Consider the following 21,173-nt stretch of genomic DNA (forward strand, 5'->3'; position numbering starts at 1 on the left):
TAACGAGAAAGGATCAGAGAACATAACAATATCACGATGATTATAATGATGACTTTACAGTAGCATTACATATCACGATGATTATAATGAGGATTATTATGATGAATTTACAGTAGCATTACATATCATGATGATTATTATGATGAATTTACAGTAGCATTACATATGATGATTATTATGATGAATTTAGAGTAGCATTACATATCACGATGATTATAATGATGATTATTATGATGAATTTACAGTAGCATTACATATCACAATGATTATAATGATGATTATAATGATAACTTTACAGTAGCATTACATATCACGATGATTATAATGAGGATTATTATGATGAATTTACAGTAGCATTACATATCACGATGATTATAATGATGATTAGTATGATGAATTTACAGTAGCATTACATATCATGATGATTATTATGATGAATTTACAGTAGCATTACATATCATGATGATTATTATGATGATTATTATGATGAATTTACAGTAGCATTACATATCATGATGATTATTATGATGAATTTACAGTAGCATTACATATCATGATGATTATTATGATGACTTTACAGTAGCATTACATATCATGATGATTATTATGATGAATTTACAGTAGCATTACATATCATGATGATTATTATGATGAATTTACAGTAGCATTACATATCATGATGATTACAGTTGGAGTCAGAAGTTTACATACACTTGAGCCAAATACATTGAAACTCAGTTTTTCACAATTCCTGACATTTAATCCTAGTTAAAATTCTCTGTCTGAGGTCAGTTAGGATCACCACTTTATTTTAAGAATGTGAAATGTCAGAATAATAGTAGAGAGAATGATGTATTTCAGCTTTTATTTCTTTCATCACATTCCCACTGGGTCAGAAGTTTACATACACTCAATTAGTATTTGGTAGCATTGCCTTTAAATTGTTTAACTTGGGTCAAATGTTTCGGGTAGCCTTCCACAAGCTTCCCACAATAAATTGGGTGAATTTTGGCCCATTCCTCCTGACAGAGCTGGTGTAACTGAGTCAGGTTTGTAGGCCTCCTTGCTCCCACACGCTTTTTCAGTTCTGCCCACAAAATTTCTAAGGGATTGAAGTCAGGGCTTTGTGATGGCCACTCCAATACCTTCACTTTGTTGTCCTTAAGCCATTTTGCCACAATTTTAGAAGTATGCTTTGGGTCATTGTCCATTTGGAAGACCCATTTGTGACCAAGCTTTAACTTCCTGACTGATGTCTTGACATGTCGCTTCAATATATCCACATTATTTTCTTTCCTCATGTTGCCATCTATTTTGTGAAGTGCACCAGTCCCTCCTGCAGCAAAGCACCCCCAAAACATGATGCTGCCACCCCCCAATCTGGGATTGATTTGCAATTTTCGCTCCAAAGTACGTTCATCTCTAGGAGACAGAACGCATCTCCTTCCTGAGCGGTATGACGGCTGCGTGGTCCCATGGTGTTTATACTTTCATACTATTGTATGTACAGATGAACATGGTACCTTCAGGCGTTTGGAAATTGCTCCCAAGGATGAACCAGACTTGTGGAGGTCTACCATTTGTTTTCTGAGGTCTTGGCTGATTTCTTGTTTTGTTTTTTTGTCAAGTAAAGAGGCACTGAGTTTGAAGGTAGGCCTTGAAATACATCCACAGGTACACCTCCAATTGACTCAAATGGTGTCAATTAGCCTATCAGAAGCTTCTAAAGCCATGACATCATTTTCTGGAATTTCCCAAACTGTTTAAAGACACAGTCAACTTAGTGTATGTAAACTTCTGACCCACTGGAATTGCGATACAGTGAATTATAAGTGAAATAATCTGTCTGTAAACAATTGTTGGAAAAATTACTAGTGTCATGCACAAAGTAGATGTCCTAACCCACTTGCCAAAACTATAGTTTGTTGACAAAAAAAATGTGTTTCGTTTTAATGACTCCAACCTAAGTGTATGTAAACTTCCCGACTTCAACTGTATGTGTTTCTGAACTATTGACAACAACTAAGTATCCCTCTATAACCTCTGACCTCTGTCTGTTCTATAAAACATCCCGTGTGTGTTCTGGTCTCCTCCAGGGTCCCTGGGGTTCAACTGAAGAGCATACTGTGGCAGACGCTGCAGGCCGTCAACTTCTGCCACAAACACAACGTTAGTTTCAGCTAATTCTTACTTCTAATGTCTAGAAAGGTTTTCTTTTTAACTTTTGAGTTATTTTGTTTCATAGCTTTATTGACATCTATATTACTTTTCACTTCTGTAATTGTGTGTGTGTGTGTGTGTGTGTGTGTGTGTGTGTGTGTGTGTGTGTGTGTGTGTGTGTGTGTGTGTGTGTGTGTGTGTGTGTGTTTCAGTGTATTCATCGGGATGTGAAGCCAGAGAACATCCTCCTCACCAAGACAGGAGTCATCAAACTCTGTGACTTTGGATTCGCCAGGATCCTCAGTAGGTCACACACACACACACACACACACACACACACACGCACACACACACACACACACACACACACACACACACACACACACACACACACACACACACACACACCACGGCCCGTGAGTACGTTTGTGTGTGCTTAGCGTTCTATGTTTCTCTAATGACTAATTCAACAAGGAGCCTAAAGATATCAGCTGCTGTTCTGGTCTCCTCACTTCCACAGAAGGGAAGTATAGGGAGGAGAGAAGAGGAGAGGAGAAGAACCAGCCAGTCAACCTGTTAAACAGTCAGCCAATTGGCTAGCCAGTCAGCCAGTCAGCCGGCCTGTCAACCGGCCAGTCAGCCTGTTAGACAGGCAGTCAGTGAGTCAGAAACTTCATCCAGTTAGCCAATCAGCCAGTCAGCTAGCCAGTCAGCTAGCCAGTCAGCCAGTCAGCTAGCCAATCAGCCAGTCAGCTAGCCAGTCAGCTAGCCAGTCAGCCGGTCAGTCAGTTAAGCAGTCAGCTAGCCAGTCATCCAGTTAGGCAGTTAGCCATTTAGGCAGTCAGCTAGCTAGTCAGCTAGCCAGTCAGCCAGTCAGCTAGCCAGTCAGCTAGCCAGTCAGCTAGCCAGTCAGCTAGCCAGTCAGCCAGTCAGCTAGCCAGTCAGCTAGCCAGTCAGCCAGTCAGTCAGCCGGTCAGTCAGTTAAGCAGTCAGCTAGCCAGTCATCCAGTTAGGCAGTTAGCCATTTAGGCAGTCAGCTAGCTAGTCAGCTCGCCAGTCAGCCAGTCAGCTAGCCAGTCAGCTAGCCAGTCAGCCAGTCAGCTAGCCAGTCAGCTTGCCAGTCAGCCAGTCAGCTAGCCAGTCAGCTTGCCAGTCAGCAAGTCAGCTAGCCAGTCAGCCAGTCAGCTAGCCAGTCAGCTAGCCAGTCAGCCAGTCAGCTAGCCAGTCAGCTAGCCAGTCAGCCAGTCAGCTAGCCAGTCAGCTAGCCAGTCAGCCAGTCAGCTAGCCAGTCAGCCAGTCAGCTAGCCAGTCAGCTAGCCAGTCAGCCAGTCAGCTAGCCAGTCAGCTAGCCAGTCAGCTAGCCAGTCAGCCAGTCAGCTAGCCAGTCAGCTAGCCAGTCAGCTAGTCAGCTAGCCAGTCAGCCAGCCAGTCAGCTAGCCAGTCAGCCAGTCAGCTAGCCAGTCAGCCAGTCAGCTAGCCAGTCAGTGAGCCAGTCAGCCAGTTAAGCAGTCCGCTAGCCAGTCAGCTAGCCAGTCAGCCAGTTAAGCAGTCAGCTAGCCAGTCAGCCAGTCAGCTAGCCAGTTAGACAGTCAGCTAGCCAGTCAGCCTGTCAGCTAGCCAATCAGCCAGTTAGGCAGTCAGCTAGCCAGTCAGTCGGCTAGTCATCCAGTCAGCTAGCCGGTCAGTCAGTCAGCCAGTCAGCCAATCAGCCAGTCATTCAGTCAGCTAGCAAGTCAGCTGGTCAGTCAGCCAGTCAGCTAGCCAGTCAGCCAATCAGCTAGCCAGTCAGCTGTTCAGTCAGTCAGATAGCCAGTCAGCTAGCCAGTCAGCCGGTCAGTCAGTCATCCAGTCAGCTAGCCAGTCAGTCGGTCAGTCAGTCAGCTAGCCAGTCAGTCAGCTATCCTGCCAGTTAGCCAATCAGTCAGCCAGTCAGTCAGTCAGTCAGCAAGCTAGCCAGTCAGTCGGTCTCTCTCTCTCTCTCTCTCTCTCTCTCTCTCTCTCGGATCCCCCTAGTACATTCAGTCAGCTAGCCAGTCAGCCGGTCAGTCAGCCAGTCAGCTAGCCAGTCAGCCAGCCAGTCAGCCAATCAGCTAGCCAGTCAGCTGTTCAGTCAGTCAGCTAGCCAGTCAGTCAGTCAGTCAGTCAGTCAGTCAGCTAGCCAGTCAGCCGGTCAGTCAGTCAGCTAGCCAGTCAGTCAGCTATCCAGCCACTTAGCCAATCAGTCAGTCAGTCAGCCGGTGTCAGTGAGTCAGAAACTTCAGCCAGTCAGCTAACCAGTCTCTCTCTCTCTCTCTCTCTCTCTCTCTCTCTCTCTCTCTCTCTCTCTCTCTCTCTCTCTCTCTCTCTCTCTCTCTCTCTCTCTCTCTCTCTCTCTCTCTCTCTCTCTCTCTCTCTCTCTCTCTCTCTCTCTCTCTCGGATCCCCCTAGTACTGCTGCTCGTTCTGTTCACCAGTTCATGACGTCACCGGCCTTCTAGGCTTCACTGAACTGGATTCATTATTATCATTATCACCCGTCTGTCAAATCAACCCGTGTGTTTTCCCTTTAAATTCCCTGTGTACCCTAGCCCTTCACTCGCATTAGCTCTGATTGATTCTGCCGGGAATTTTTTAGATGGCCACTGCATTAGGCATCCCTTTGGTTCCCCTAGAGTCACCCATTCTGGTTCGAGCCCTGGATAATCGTCCAATAGGGACAGAGCTCGTACATCACATTATTGTTCCTGTTTCTTTGCTGACCCAGGACAATCATTCAGAACAGATCACCTTCTTCATTATAAACAGCCCCACGCACCCCATTGTTTTAGGTCTCCCCTGGTTGAGTTTGCATAACCCAGTTATTTCCTGGTCCGAGAGGAGACAGCTGGGTTGGTCGCAGGAGTGTCAGGGGAAGTGTCTCACAGTGTCTGTCAATACCACTACAGTGGAAAGTCCAGACTGTGCTCCTCCCTTCGCACCTGGGACTGTACCATCGACCTGTTGTCTGACGCAGCCCTCCCGAGAGGACATGTCATACAAAATTAATCCCAAACGTTACTAATAAACTTACCCAAACAAGTCAAACAATGTTTATAATCAAACCTTAGGTACCCTAATATGAAAATAAACTACACAATTTAAGACGGAGAAAAGTATGTTCATTACCGGAGATAAATAAGAAAGAACACTCTTTCATCCACGCGCTTGGAAACACTACAGCCAAAATGGATGCCACTTAGAAAAACTACAACTTCTAGCTCATTTTTCCAAAAACCAGCATGAAACTCTTTCTAAAGACTGTTGACATCTAGTGGAAGCCCTAGGAACTGCAATCTGGGAGGATTTGGCCTTATAATAAAAGTGACAGCCATTGAAAACAGTGGTAGGCTGAATTTTTTTTAGGGGGGGTGGTGGTTTGTCCTCGGGGTTTCGCCCGCCATGTCAGTTCTGTTTTACATATTAGTCTCTGGACATCGAGGGAGGTCTGGCGTATTCGGTCCGTGAGGTCCTGGATTCGAGGCATCGGGGAGGGGGGTGTCTCCAGCACTTCATTGACTGGGAGGGGTACGGCCCAGAAGAGCGGTGCTGGGTTGATGCGGTGGACATCTTGGACGCTTCGCTGACCAGGGATTTTCACCGTCGCCGCCCGGACCGACCAGCACCGTGACCTTGTGGTCGTTCCCGAGGCCGATGTCATCCCGCTTCGGTGGGGGGGTGGGGGGGGTACTGCTACTCGTTCTGTTCACCAGTTCATGACGTCACCGGCCTTCTAGGCTTCACTGAACTGGATTCATTATCATCAACCCCGGACTGTCTTGGCTGATTACGCACACCTGGTTCCCATTTCCCCTGATCAGTATGTTGTATATGTGCCCTCTTTTCCCCATTTGTCCTTGTCAGTTATTGTTCCCATGTCCGTTGGTGGTGTGAGTACCTATGCGTTGGTGGTGTGAGTACCTATGTGTTGGTGGTGTGAGTATCTATGTGTTGGTGGTGTGAGTACCTATGTGTTGGTGGTGTGAGTATCTATGTGTTGGTGGTGTGAGTACCTATGCGTTGGTGGTGTGAGTACCTATGCGTTGGTGGTGTGAGTATCTATGTGTTGGTGGTGTGAGTACCTATGCGTTGGTGGTGTGAGTACCTATGTGTTGGTGGTGTGAGTACCTATGTGTTGGTGGTGTGAATACCTATGCGCTGGTTGTGTGAGTACCTATGCGTTCTTTCAGCTTCTGTGCTGCGCGTTTTGCGCGTTGTGTATTACGGGTCTCGTCCCGTGTCGTTCTGAGCTCTACCCTCGTTCTTTTCTTTGGGTACATCCCAGTGTTTTTGTATACGTGTTTGTTTTGGGTGTATTAAAAAACCCTATTATGTATTCTTGCGGCCGTCTTCAAATCCTTTATACCGGCGTGACTCTCTGTGTGTAATGTACATGTTATTCAATCTCTCTCTCTCTCTCTCATGTTATTCAATGTCTCTCTCTCTCTCTCTGTTATTCAATGTCTCTCTCTCTCATGTTATTCAATGTCTCTCTCTCTCTCTCTCTCTCTCTCATGTTATTCAATGTCTCTCTCTCTCTCTGTTATTCAATGTCTCTCTCTCTCATGTTATTCAATGTCTCTCTCTCTCTCTCTCTCTCTGTTATTCAATGTCTCTCTCTCTCTCATGTTATTCAATGTCTCTCTCTCTCTCTCTCATGTTATTCAATGTCTCTCTCTCTATTCAATGTCTCTCTCTCTCATGTTATTCAATGTCTCTCTCTCTCATGTTATTCAATGTCTCTCTCTCTCTCTCTCTCTCTGTTATTCAATGTCTCTCTCTCTCTCTGTTATTCAATGTCTCTCTCGCTCATGTTATTCAATGTCTACCTCTCTCTCTTGCTCTCTCAGTGTAATTGACATGTAATTTAATGTCTCTCTCTCTGTGTGTAATGTACATGTAATTTAATGTCTCTCTCTCTCTCTCTCGCTGTGTAATGTACTGTACATGTTATTCGATGTCTCTCTCTCTCTCTGTGTAATTGACATGTTATTTAATGTCTCTCTCTCTCTCGCTGTGTAATGTACTGTACATGTTATTCGATGTCTCTCTCTGTGTTCAGCGGGGCCAGGTGATGACTATACAGACTATGTGGCTACTCGGTGGTACCGGGCTCCAGAGCTCCTGGTGGGTGATACTCAGTATGGAGCCCCGGTGGACCTCTGGGCGCTGGGCTGTGTATTCGCTGAGCTACTCCATGGAAACCCTCTCTGGCCTGGACGCTCTGACGTTGACCAGCTCTACCTCATCAGAAGCACTCTAGGTACACAGTGAGAAGGAGCCAATGTATTGTCAAGGGTAATTTTCCAAACGACAGCTGTTTGTTGTTTTTGCTTTATGTTGTCTGCTACCTGTGATAACCTCCGTTCTGACCACATCAGGTGACCTGATCCCTCGTCACCAGCAGGTGTTCCGATCCAACGTGTTCTTCAGTGGAGTCAGCATCCCCGAGCCTGACACCACGGTACCTAACTATTTATATATTTATATACTACTATTAAAATATTATTTATTTATATACAGTACCAGTCAACATTTTGGACTCACCTATTCATTCAAGGGGTTTTCCTTTATTTTTTACTATTTTCTACATTGCAGAATAATCGCGAAGACATCAAAACTTTGAAATAACAAATATGGAATCATGTAGTAACCAAAAAAAAGTGTTAAGCAACTCAAAAAAATATATGAGATTCTTCAAAGTAGTCACCCTTTGCCTTGATGACTGCTTTGCACACTCTTGGCATTACCTCAACCATCTCCACGAGGTAGTCACCTGGAATGCATTTCAATTAACAGGTGTGCCTTGTTAAAAGTTCTTCTTAATGTGTTTTAGCCAATCAGTTGTGTTGTGAAAAGGTGTGTGTGTGGGGGGGGGGGGGGGGGTATACAGAAGCCCTATTTGGTTAAAGACCAAGTCTATATTATGGCAAAGGGAAATGACAGGCCATCATTATTTTAAGACATGAAGGCCAGTCAATCCTTAAAATGTCAAGAACTTTGAAAGTTTCTTCCAAGTGCAGTCACAAAAACCATCAAGCGCTGTGATGAAACTGTCTCTCATGATGACCTCTCAGAGTTACCTCTGCTGCAGAGGATACGTTCATTAGAGTTACCAGCCTCAGAAATTCCAGCCCAAATAAATGCTTCACAGAGTTCAAGTAACAGACACATCTCAATATCAACTGTTCAGAGGAGCCTGCATGAATCAGTCCTTCATGGTCGAATTGCTGCAAAGAAACCACTACTAAAGGACAGCAATAATAAGAAGATACTTGCTTGGGCCAAGAAACACGAGCAATGGACATTAGAGAGGTGGAAATCTATCCTTTGGTCTGATGAGTCCAAATGTTTGATTTTTGGATCCAACCACCATATCTTTGTGAGACGCAGAGTAGGTAAACAGATGATCTCCGTATGTGTGGTTCCCACCGTGAAGCATGGAGGAGGAGGTGTGATGGTGTGGGGGTGCTTTATTGGTGGTACTGTCAGTGTTTTATTTAGAATTAAAGGCACAATTAACCAGCATGGATACTACAGCATTCTGCAGTGATACGCCATCCCATCTGGTTTGTGCTTAGTGGGACAATCATTTGTTTTTCAAAAGGACAATGACCCAACATACCTCCAGGCTGTGTAAGGGCTATTTGACCAAGAAGGACAGTGATGGAGGGCTGCATCAGATGACCTGGCCTCCACAATCACCTGACCTCAATGCAATTGAGATGTTTTGGGATGAGTCGGAACGCAGAGTGAAGGAAAAGCAGGCAACAAGTGCTCAGCATATGTTGGAACTCCTTCAAGACTGTTGGAAAAGCATTCCAGGTGAAGCTGGTTGAGAGAATGCCAAGAGTTTGGAAAGCTCTCATCAAGGCAACGGGTGGCTACTTTGAAGAATCTCAAATATATTTGGATTTTTGTAACACTTTTTTTGGTTTCTACTTGATTCCATTTGTATAATTTCATAGTTTTGATGTCTTCACTATTATTCTATAGTGTAGAAAATAGTAAAAATAAAGAAAACCCTTGAATGAGTAGCTGTGTCCCAACTTTTGACTGGTACTAAACTAGCCAGACACTATGGTACCTTACTAGAGATACTATACTATACTGTACTATAAATACTATAACTAACTATATTACTATATAACCTGGCCTAGCCAGACACTATGGTACCTAACTATATATACTGTACTATACTATAAATACTATACTATAACTAACTATATTACTATATCCCTTGGCCTAGCCAGACACTATGGTACCTAACTATATATACACTATACTGTACTAAACTTTTCTATACTATAACTAACAATATTACTATATCCCCTGGCCTAGCCAGATACTACGGTAACTATACTATACTATGATATGCTATGCTATACTAAGCTACACTATACTATACTATGCTATACTATACTGTACTATGCTATACTATGCTATACTATACTATACTATACTATAACTAACTTTATTACTATATCCCCTGGCCTAGCCAGATACTACGGTAACTATACTATACTATACTATACTATACTATACTATGCTATGCTATGCTATACTATGCTATACTATACTGTACTATGCTATACTATGCTATACTATACTATAACTAACTTTATTACTATATCCCCTGGCCTAGCCAGACACTATGGTACCTAACTATATATACTATGCTATACTATGCTATACTATAACTAACTTTATTACTATATCCCCTGGCCTAGCCAGACACTATGGTACCTAACTATATATACTATGCTATACTATACTATAACTAACATTATTACTATATCCCCTGGCCTAGCCAGATACTATGGTACCTAACTATATATACTATGCTATACTATGCTATACTATAACTAACTTTATTACTATATCCCCTGGCCTAGCCAGACACTTCGGTACGGTTCCAATGTTATCTAATTTTATATCAAGTCTATTAATAACATCATATCACTTTCTGTTGATAACATCATATCACTGTTGACAGTATAGTATTTTGCTTGATTATACTCTGCTCTCTCTGTAGGAGCCCCTGGAGAAACGCTTCCATGGTGTGTCCTCTCACGCTCTCACTGTCATGAAGGTCTGTGCTTTATACCTACCGTTAGTAATATCTGGTGATTGACTGACTGACTGACTGACTGACTGTGTAGAGAATAATGGCGCCGGAGGGAATGGCTACCGTTGTACAGCTCCTAACGACCTGTGCTGTTTTTTTCCCCGCATTGTCTGTACATAATGTTGTTGCTACCATCTCTTATAACCGAAAAGAGATTCTGTATATCAGAACAGCGATTACTCACCTCAACTGGAAAAATATTTTTTCTTTAATGAGTCCGACGCAAAGGATATACGGCTTCTCCGAGACCAGGCCCAAATCCCAATCATTCGCGTGTGGAAAAGATGGAAATACTGGGGGCGGAGATCGGGGTGCCTTGTGAGAATTTGTCGGCAAGTGCATAACCCGCCTCTACCATCTGTTCTATTGGCCAACGTGCAATCACTGGAGAATAAACTGGATGATCTCCGCTCGAGACTATCCTACCAATGGACATTATAAACTGTAATATCGTATGTTTTGCTGAATCTTGGCTGAATGACAACACAAATAATGTACAATTGGCTGGGTTTTCCGTGCATCGGCAGGACAGAACAGCTACGTCTTTTAAGACGAGGGGTGGTAGTGTGTGTCTATTTGTCATGATGTCTAATATCAAAGAGGTCTCGAGGTATTGCTCGCCTGAAGTAGAGTACCTCATGATAAACTGCAGACCACACTATCTACCAAGAGAGTTTTCATCTATATTTTTTCGGAGCTGTCTATTTACCACACAAACTGATTCTGGCACTAAGACTGCACTCAATTAACTGTGTAAGGCCACTCAATCAGCTGTATAAGGCCAGAAGCAAACAGGAAAACACTCAAATCATTTATACCGGCGTGACTCTCTGTGTGTAATGTACATGTTATTCAATCTCTCTCTCTCTCTCTCTCTCATGTTATTCAATGTCTCTCTCTCTCTCTGTTATTCAATGTCTCTCTCTCTCATGTTATTCAATGTCTCTCTCTCTCTCTCTCTCATGTTATTCAATGTCTCTCTCTCTCTCTCTGTTATTCAATGTCTCTCTCTCTCATGTTATTCAATGTTATTCAACGCTCCTAGTGGCCGGGGACGTTAATGCAGGCAAACTTAAATCCATTTGATCTAATTTCTTCCAACATGTCACGTGTCTAGACCACCTTAACTCCACACAGAGGTCGATACAAAGCTCTCTCTCACGCTACTTTTGGCAAATCTGACCATAATTCTATCTTCCTGATTCCTGCTTACACGCAACAACTAAAGCAGGAAGTACGAGTGACTTACTCAATATGGAAGTGGTAAGATGGCGCGGATGCTACACTACAGGGCTGTTTTGCAAGCACAGACTTAAAAAAATTCCGGGAAGCACGGGGGTGATGACGTAATCTCAATCGCACTCCACACTACTCTTTCCCACCTGGAAAAAGGAACACCTATGTGAGAATGCTATTAATTTACTACAGCTCAGTGTTCAATACCATAGTGCCCTCAAAGCTCATCACTAAGCTAAGGACCCTTGGACTAAATACCTCCCTTTGCAACTTGATCCTGGACTCCCTGATGGGCCGCCACCAGGTGGTAAGGGTAGGCAACAACACATCTGCCATGTTGATCTTCAACACTGGGGCCCCTCAGGGGTGCGTGCTCAGTTCCCTCCTGTACTCCCTGTTCGCACACAACTGCGTGGCCAAGCACGACTCCAACACCATCATTAAGTTTGCTGATGGCGCAACAGTGTTAGGCCTGATCACCGACAATGATGAGACAGCCTATAGGGAGGAGGTCAGAGACCCGGCAGTGTGGTGCCAAGACAACAACCTCTCCCTCAATGTGATCAAGACAAAGGAGCTGATCGTGGACTACAAGAAAAGGAGGGCCGAACATCGACGGGGCTGTAGTAGAATGTGTCTAGAGTTTCAAGTTCCTTGGTGTCCACATCACCAACAAACTATCATGCTCCAAACACACCAAGACAGTCGTGAAGAGGGCACGAGAACACCTATTCCCCCTCAGGAGACTTGGCATGGGTCCCCAGATCCTCAAAAAATTCTACAGCTCCACCACCGAGAGCATCCCGACCGGTTGCATCACCGCCTGGAAAGGCAACTGCTCTGCATTGTCAGAGGAAGGCCCCCCCCCTGCTGCTACTCGCTGTTTATTATCTATGCATTGTCACTTTACCCCTACCTACAGTACCAGTCGAAAGTTTGGACACACCTACTCATTCAAGGGTTTTTCTTTATTTTCACTAGTTTCTTCATTGCAGAATAATAGTGAAGACATCAAAACTATGAAATAACACATATGGAATTATGTAGTGACCCACATTTTATTAAACAAATCAAAATATATTTTATATTTGATTTTCTTTAAAGTAGCCACCTTTTGCCTTGATGACAGCTTTGCACACTCTTGGCATTATCTCAACCAGCTTCATGAGGTAGTCACCTGGAATGCATTTCTATTAATAGGTCTGCCTTGTTCATTTGTGGAATTTCTTTCCTTCTTAATGTATTTGAGCCAATCAGTTGTGAAAAGGGATGGGTGGTATACTGTTGATAGCTCTATTTGGTAAAAGACCAAGTCCATATTATTAACAGCTCAAAAGAAACGACAGTCCGTCATTACTTTACGACATGAGGGTCAGTCAATCTGGAAAATGTCAAGAAATTTTTGTTTCTTCAAGTGCAGTCGCAAAAACCATCAAGCGCTATGATGACTGTCTCTCATGAGGACCGCCACAGGAAAGGAAGACCCAGGGTTACCTCTGCTGCAGAGAATACGTTCATTAGAGTTACCAGCCGCAGAAATTACAGGCCAAATAACTGCTTTACAGAGTTCAAGTAACAGACACTTGGCCTGATGAGATTTTTGGTTCCAACCGCCGTATCTTTCTGAGACGCAAAGTAGGTGAACGGATGATCTCCGCATGTGTGGTTCCCACCGTGAAGCATGGAGGAGGAGGTGAGATGGTGTGGGGGTGCTTTGCTTGTGACACTGTCAGTGATTTATTTTTAAATCAAGGCACACTTCACCAGAATGGCTACCACAGAATTCTGCAGCGATACGTCATCCCATCTGCTTTGTGCTTAGTGGGACTATGATTTGTTTTTCAAAAGGACAATGACCCAACACACCTCCAGGCTGGATAAGGGCTATTTGACCAAGAAGGAGAGTGATGGATTGCAACATCAGATGACCAGATCATCTGGCCTCCACAATCACCCGACCTCAACCCAATTGAGATGGTTTAGGTTGAGTTGGATGGCAGAGTGAAGGAAAAGCTGCCAATAAGTGCTCAGCATATGTGGGAACTCCGTTAAGACTGTTTGGTTGAGAGAATGCCAAGATTGTGTAAAATTGTCATCAATTCTATACATGTGCAAATTACCTGGACGAACCTGTACCCCCGCACGTTGACTCGGTACCGGTACCCCCCGTATATAGCCTGTGTTACTTTATATATATATTTTTTCCGTTAGTTTATTTAGTAAATATTTTCTTAACTCTATTTCTTGAATTGCATTGTTGGTTAAGGGCTTGTAAGTAAGCATTTCACAATAAGGTTTATACCTGTTGTATGTGCCAAATGCATTTTTATTTGTTTTGATCTGACTGACTGATTGATTGACTGATGGATGTATGGTTGTGTTGATTAGTCATGCCTGGTGATGGACCCGTTGTTGCGTCTGTCCTGTGAGGAGCTGTTGGAGCTGCCATACTTTCTGGAAGAAGGCGGAGCCAGCTGGGGCCGCGAGGGGGATTGTCCCGGGAGACGCCATGACAACAAAATCTCCAGACGACGACAGGTCGGGGTAAGAGAAAGACAGGTCGGGATGAGAGAAAGACAGGCTGGAGTGAGAGACAGACAGGGTGAGGTGAGAGACGTACAGGCTGGGGTGAGAGACGGACAGGGTGGGGTGAGAGACGTACAGGCTGGGGTGAGAGACGGACAGGGTGGGGTGAGAGACGGACAGGCTGGAGTGAGAGACGTACAGGCTGGGGTGAGAGACTGACAGGCTGGAGTGAGAGACAGACAGGCTGGAGTGAGAGACAGACAGGGTGAGGTGAAAGACAGACAGGGTGAGGTGAGAGACAGACAGGCTGGAGTGAGAGACGTACAGGCTGGAGACGTACGGCATCCACTAGACACCACTGGTTATGGCCTCCACTAGACACCACTGGTTATATCCTCCACTAGACACCACTGGTTACGGCCTCCACTAGACACCACTGGTTATGGCCTCCACTAGAAACCACTGGTTACGGCCTCCACTAGACACCACTGGTTACGGCCTCCACTAGACACCACTGGTTACGGCCTCCACTAGACACCACCGGTTACGGCCTCCACTAGACACCACTGGTTACGGCCTCCACTAGACACCACTGGTTACGGCCTCCACTAGACACCACTGGTTACGGCCTCCACTAGACACCACTGGTTACGGCCTCCACTAGACACCACCGGTTATGGCCTCCACTAGACACTACTGGTTATGGCCTCCACTAGACACTACTGGTTACGGCCTCCACTAGACACCACTGGTTACGGCCTCCACTAGACACCACTGGTTACGGCCTCCACTAGACACTACTGGTTATGGCCTCCACTAGACACCACCGGTTATGTCCTCCACTAAATACCACCGGTTATGGCCTCCACTAGACACTACTGGTTATGGCCTCCACTAGACACTACTGGTTACGGCCTCCACTAGACACTACTGGTTACGGCCTCCACTAGACACCACCGGTTATGGCCTCCACTAGACACTACTGGTTACGGCCTCCACTAGACACCACTGGTTACGGCCTCCACTAGACACCACTGGTTACGGCCTCCACTAGACACCATCGGTTACGACCTCCACTAGACACCACCGGTTACGGCCTCCACTAGACACCATCGGTTATGGCCTCCACTAGACACTACTGGTTATGGCCTCCACTAGACACTACTGGTTACGGCCTCCACTAGACACTACTGGTTATGGCCTCCACTAGACACCACCGGTTTTGTCCTCCACTCACCGGTAATGGCCTGTTTATATAATTTTTCTTCGTATATATTTTTTATATTTCAAATTCCATCTACGGACTGAACATACTCCTGCAACCCGCCTCACCCAATGTGGTATGGATCTGCTATTTATTACACTTTAGAACCTGAACCCCCATCAGCAGCTAGCCAGCTAACTAGCTACTAGCTAGTAGTCAGTTAGCCACTGCTAGCGGTCATCACTGTTAATTCGGACATCTGCCAGCCTCAGCCCGGTCAATTCCTGCCAGTCTGCACAGCGCGATATCAACCCCGAGCATACCATCTCCTGTCTAGCCGAAGAGATCCATCAGACAATTGCTGGGCTTCAATAGCTCTTTTTGTCAATTGGCCTGGACCCTTTGCTGCCGACACGGAGCCCTGCCGATCCATCATGACTGGTCTGCCGACGTAACCGTCCGAGGGGGTTTCAACAGGCTCTCCCATTGCGACGTCCCCCTGAGGACCATCTGCTAGCCTGCTAATAGCCCCGGCCTGCTAGCTGTCTGAATCGACGTGCCTCCAACTCGCCTAGCTACTCACTGGACCCTATGATCACTCGGCTACACATGCCTCTCCCTAATGTCAATATGCCTTGTCTATTGCTGTTTTGGTTAGTGATTTCTTATTTCATTGTAGAGCCTCCAGCCCTGCTCAATATGCCTTAGCTGGCCCTTTTGTTCCACCCCCCTCACATGCGGTGGCCTCACCTGGCTTAAATGGTGCCTCTAGAGACAAAACCTCTCATCATCACTCAATGCCTAGGTTTACCTCCACTGTACTCACATCCTACCATACCCTTGTCTGTACAGTATGCCTTGAATCTATTCTCCCGCACCCAGGAATCTGCTCCTTTTACTCTCTGTTCCGAACGCACTAGACGACCAGTTCTTATAGCCTTTAGCCGTGTCCTTATCCTAGTCCTCCTCTGTTCCTCTGGTGATGTAGAGGTTAATCCAGGCCCTGCAGCCCCCTGCATCACTCCTATTCCCCAGGCGCTCTCATTTGTTGACTTCTGTAACTGTAAAAGCCTTGGTTTCATGCATGTTAACATTAGTAGCCTCCTCCCTAAGTTTGTTTTATTCACTAATTTAGCACACTGTGCCAACCCGGATGTTCTAGCCGTGTCTGAATCCTGGCTTAGGAAGGCAACCAACAATTCTGAAATTTCCATCCCTAACTATAACATTTTCTGACAAGATAGAACTGCCAATGTTCGGAGTTAGCCATGCAGAGTGCTGTCATACTATCCAGGTCTGTGCCCAAACAATTTGAGCTTCTACTTTTAAAATTCCACCTTTCCAGAAACAACCTTTGCTGCTTGTTATAGACCCCCTTTAGCCCCCAGCGGTGCCCTGGACACCATTTGTGAATTGATTGCCCCCTATCTATCTTCAGAGTTCGTACTGTTAGGTGACCTAAACTGGGACATGCTTAACACCCCGGCCGTCCTACAATCTAAGCACACAAATTATCAAGGAACCTACCAGGTACAACCCTAAAATTCGAAACCATGGGCACCCTCATAGATATCATCCTGACCAACTTGCCCTCTAAATACACCTCTGTTGTCTTCAACCAGTATCTCAGCAATCACTGCCTCATTGCCTGCGTGCGTAATGGGTCCATGGTCAAACGACCACCCCTCATCACTGTCAAACGCTCCCTAAAACACTTCTGTGAGCAGGCCTTTCTAATCGACCTGGCCCGGGTATCCTGGAAGGATATTGACCTCATCCCGTCAGTAGAGGATGACTGGTTGCTCTTCAAAAGTGCTTTCCTCTCCATCTTAAATAAGCATGCCCCTTTCAAAAAATGTAGAACTAAGAACAGATATAGCCCTTGGTTCACCCCAGACTTGACTGCCCTTGAACAGCACAAAAACATCCTGTGGCGTTCTGCATTAGCATCGAATAGCCCCCGTGATATGCAACTTTTCAGGGAAGTCAGGAACCAATATACTCAGCCAGTTAGAAAAGCTAAGGCTAGCTGTTTCAAACAGATATTTGCTTCCTATAGCACTAATTCCAAAAAGTTTTGGGACACTGTAAAGTCCATGGAGAATAAGAGCACCTCCTCCCAGCTGCCCACTGCACTGAGGATAGGAAACACTGTCACCACCGATAAATCTACGATAATCAAGAATTTAATCAGCACACCCTGCAGAAACTTGCCCAACCCCCCCTCGCTTCTCCTTCACATCACTCACAGCTGATGTTCTGAAAGAGTTGCAAAATCTCGATCCCAACAAATCAGCCTGGCTAGACAATCTGGACCCTCTCTTTCTAAAATTATCCGCCAAAATTGTTGCAACCCCTATTACTAGCCTATTCAACCTCTCTGTTGTATTGTCAGAGATCCCCAAAGATCGGAAAGCTGCCGCGGTCATCCCACTCTTCAAAGGGGGAGACACTCTAGACCCAAACTGTTATAGACCTAAATCCACCTTGCTCTGCCTTTCTAAAATCTTCGAAAGCCAAGTTAACAAACAGATCACCGACCATTTCGAATTCCACCGTACCTTCTCCACTATGTAATCTGGTTTCCGAGATGGTCATGGATGCACCTCAGCCACGCTCAAGGTCCTAAATGATATCATAACTGCCATCGATAAAAGACAGTACTGTACAGCCATCTTCATCGACCTGGCCAAGACTTTCAACTCTGTCAGTCACCGCATTCTTATCGGCGGACTCAACAGCCCTGGTTTCTCAAATGACTGCCTAGCCTGGTTCACCAACTACTTCTCAGAGTTCAGTGTGTCAAATCGGAGGGCCTGCTGTCCGGAGCTCTGGCAGTCTCTGTGGGGGTGCCACAGGGTTCAGTTCTCGGACGGACTCTTTTCTCAGTATATATCAATGATGTCGCTCTTGCTGCTGGTGATTCTCTGATCCACCTCTATGCAGACGACACCGTTCTGTATACACCTGGCCCTTCTTTAGACACTGTGCTAACAAACCTCCAAACGAGCTTCATACAACACTCCTTCCGTGGCCTCCAACTGCTTTTCAATGCTAGTACAACTAAGTACATGCTCTTCAACCGATCGCTGCCCGCACCCTCCCGCCCGACTATCATCACTACTCTGGACGGTTCTGACCTAGAATATGTGGAAAACTACAAATACCTAGGTGTCTGGTTAGACTGTAAACTCACCTTCCAGGCTCACATTAAGCATCTCCAATCTAAAATTAAGTCTAGAATCGGCTTCCTATTTCACAACAAAGCCTCCTTCACTTATGCTGCCAAACATACCTTCATAAAACTGAATCGGCGATGTCATTTACAAAATAGCCCCCAACACTCTACTCAGCAAACTGGATGTAGTCTATCACAGTCCTATCCGTTTTGCCACCAAAGCCCCATATACTACCTACCACTGCAACCTGTATGCTGTCGATGGCTGGCCCTCACTACATATACGTCGCCAAACCCACTGTCCCCAGGTCATCTATAAGTCTTTGCTAGGTAAAGCCCTGCTTTACTTATCTCTGCTCACTGGTCACCATAGCAACACCCAACCGTAGCACGCGCTCCAGCAGGTATATCTCACTGGTCACACCCAAAGCCAATTCCTCCTTTGGCTGCCTTTCCTTCCAGTTCTCTGCTGCCAATGACTGGAACGAATTGCTAAAATCTTTGAAGCTGGAGTCTTATATCTCCCTCTCTAACTTTAAGCATCAGCTGTCAGAGCAGCTTACTGATCACTGTACCTGTACACAGCCCATCTGTAAATAGCCCATCCAGCTACCCCCATGTTATTACTTACCCTCTTGCTCTTTTGCACCCCAGTATCTCTACTTGCACATCATCATCTGCACATCTATTACTCCAGTATTAATTCTAAATTGTAATTATTTTGCCTCTTTATTGCTAGTTTGTTTATGTGTAACTCTGTGTTTTTTGTCACACTGCTTCGCTTTATCTTGGCCAGGTCGCAGTTGTAAAGGAGAACTTGTTCTCAACTGGCCTACCTGGTTAAATAAAGTTTAAATAAAAAAATGAAATACAAAAATTGTCCTCCACTAGACACCACTGGAAATAGATGATTGTTGAGTTGTGACTGTTGGTGAAAAGCAGAAAGACCCAGCCAAGCAAATCGCAATGTTTAAAAATATAATCGCGGAAAAACAGTTTGGAAAGCAATGGCTATTGCTGTATAGAGATGACAATGAAAAGACTCCAATCTGTCTTTTAGTTATCAAAACGTTTGCCTTTCTTTTCACCAGCGGAGAACATCGGCCGTATCCCCGTTGTGTGTGCATATTCACTGTCATTATCATTGGGTCAGTGCCACTTTTGTTTGTTTTTGGATAACAATAACTTCCTCCTCCAGGTTAGATGAACGCCCTGTTCTATTTGTCTCCCCTTTTCGTAGGCCGATTTTATATGGATCAGACGGATGTCATTTTTATTGATCTGTTTGACAGTGTTAGCAGAGTACCCTGTCATTTCAAATGTAGTAGAATTGCACGAAATGTGTTTATAAAAGGCCAACATTTTCCTGTTTGAATAAAGGAGAAGAAACATATCTGAGATATCTGCCCATAGCCCTCAAACTCAACTCTGGACCTTGAAACCAGTTCCTCTGCATTTCTTTCTCTGTATTTCCCCCCCCCATTTTATTTATTTATTTATTTATTTCCCCCCCCTCTAATCAGGGACTGATTTAGACCTGGGACTCCAGGTGGGTGCAATTATCTATCAGATAATAAACAATAAAAATCAGTCCAAGGACATACTGTACATCTGGTGTATTAGAAAACAATCATTGGTACCATGATTGTCTTCAAAACATTATTTTTTTATTTTCACGAGGGTTGAGCACGAAGATTGACATTTCTCACTTCCTGTTGTCTGCTAACAATGTTTTCTCTTTGCCTCGTGTATTTTTGTTGTTGTATAGCAGGACATTTTAAAGTTTTAAAGGTTTAAAGCTGCAACAAAAAAACACAGCTCTCTTCCACATTAAAAACATCTGTAGAATTTCAGGAAGTTAGCTTGAAAACTGCACTCAAATAAAAATAGCTGAGGCCTTTAAAATGTTCCTTCCCAGGGCCCAAGACTTGGTTCGTACAGCCGTGCACTGCCAACGTCATAGTAAAACTCCTTGTATGCTATTTTTCTGATTATGAGGGGGTCCCTGACAAATGTGCTATCACAAAAATCTTGCAACGTTTGAGAACCCCTGATCTTGCAAACTGAACCCCAAAACGTTTGAGAACCCCTGATCTTGCAAACTGAACCCCAAAACATTTGAGAACCCCTGATCTTGCAAACTGAACCCCAAAACGTTTGAGAACCCCTGATCTTGCAAACTGAACCCCAAAACGTTTGAGAACCCTTGATCTTGCAAACTGAACCCCAAAACGTTTGAGAACCCCTGATCTTGCAAACTGAACCCCAAAACTGTATTTGTCAGTCAATGCAAAACATGTTAACTGTGGTAACGCAAGACTGTTCTCTGCCTTGTCATCTCTCAAACCCCAGTACCTACTAACGTTGTCTGTCTGTCTGTCTGTCTGTCTGTCCGTCTGTCTGTCCTTCCAGCCGCAGTACCTTCCTCAGCTCCCCAGCAACAACATCTCTCCTGCTCCAGAGACCAAGAAACAGAACAAACACAGATACACAGACCATCACCTGCCCAACATCTAGAGAGAGGAGAATCAGCTGTCCCACATCTGACAGAGAGAGGATAATCACCTGTCCAACATCTAGAGAGGAGAATCACCTGTCCAACATCTAGAGAGGAGAATCACCTGTCCAACATCTAGAGAGGAGAACACCTGTCCAACATCTGACAGAGAGACGGAGAATCACCTGTCCAACATCTAGAGAGGATAATCACCTGTCCAACATCTAGAG

General features: G+C 44.8%; 1 protein-coding gene across 1 annotated transcript in view; it reads left to right on the forward strand.

Moving 5' to 3' along the window:
- LOC139382751 (cyclin-dependent kinase-like 1) overlaps positions 1 to 20,963 on the forward strand; it is a 24,403-nt gene extending 3,440 nt beyond the window's left edge. Inside the window, exons 3-9 of the mRNA XM_071126871.1 lie at positions 2,097 to 2,169; positions 2,373 to 2,463; positions 7,237 to 7,437; positions 7,556 to 7,638; positions 10,210 to 10,266; positions 13,927 to 14,082; positions 20,859 to 20,963. Coding sequence (XP_070982972.1) covers positions 2,097 to 2,169; positions 2,373 to 2,463; positions 7,237 to 7,437; positions 7,556 to 7,638; positions 10,210 to 10,266; positions 13,927 to 14,082; positions 20,859 to 20,963 — 766 coding nt within the window. The remainder of the gene's footprint in view (positions 1 to 2,096; positions 2,170 to 2,372; positions 2,464 to 7,236; positions 7,438 to 7,555; positions 7,639 to 10,209; positions 10,267 to 13,926; positions 14,083 to 20,858) is intronic.
- The last annotated feature ends 210 nt before the right edge of the window (positions 20,964 to 21,173 follow it).

Source organism: Oncorhynchus clarkii, chromosome 24 (genome assembly GCF_045791955.1).
Source record: "Oncorhynchus clarkii lewisi isolate Uvic-CL-2024 chromosome 24, UVic_Ocla_1.0, whole genome shotgun sequence".
Classification (NCBI taxonomy): domain Eukaryota; kingdom Metazoa; phylum Chordata; class Actinopteri; order Salmoniformes; family Salmonidae; genus Oncorhynchus; species Oncorhynchus clarkii.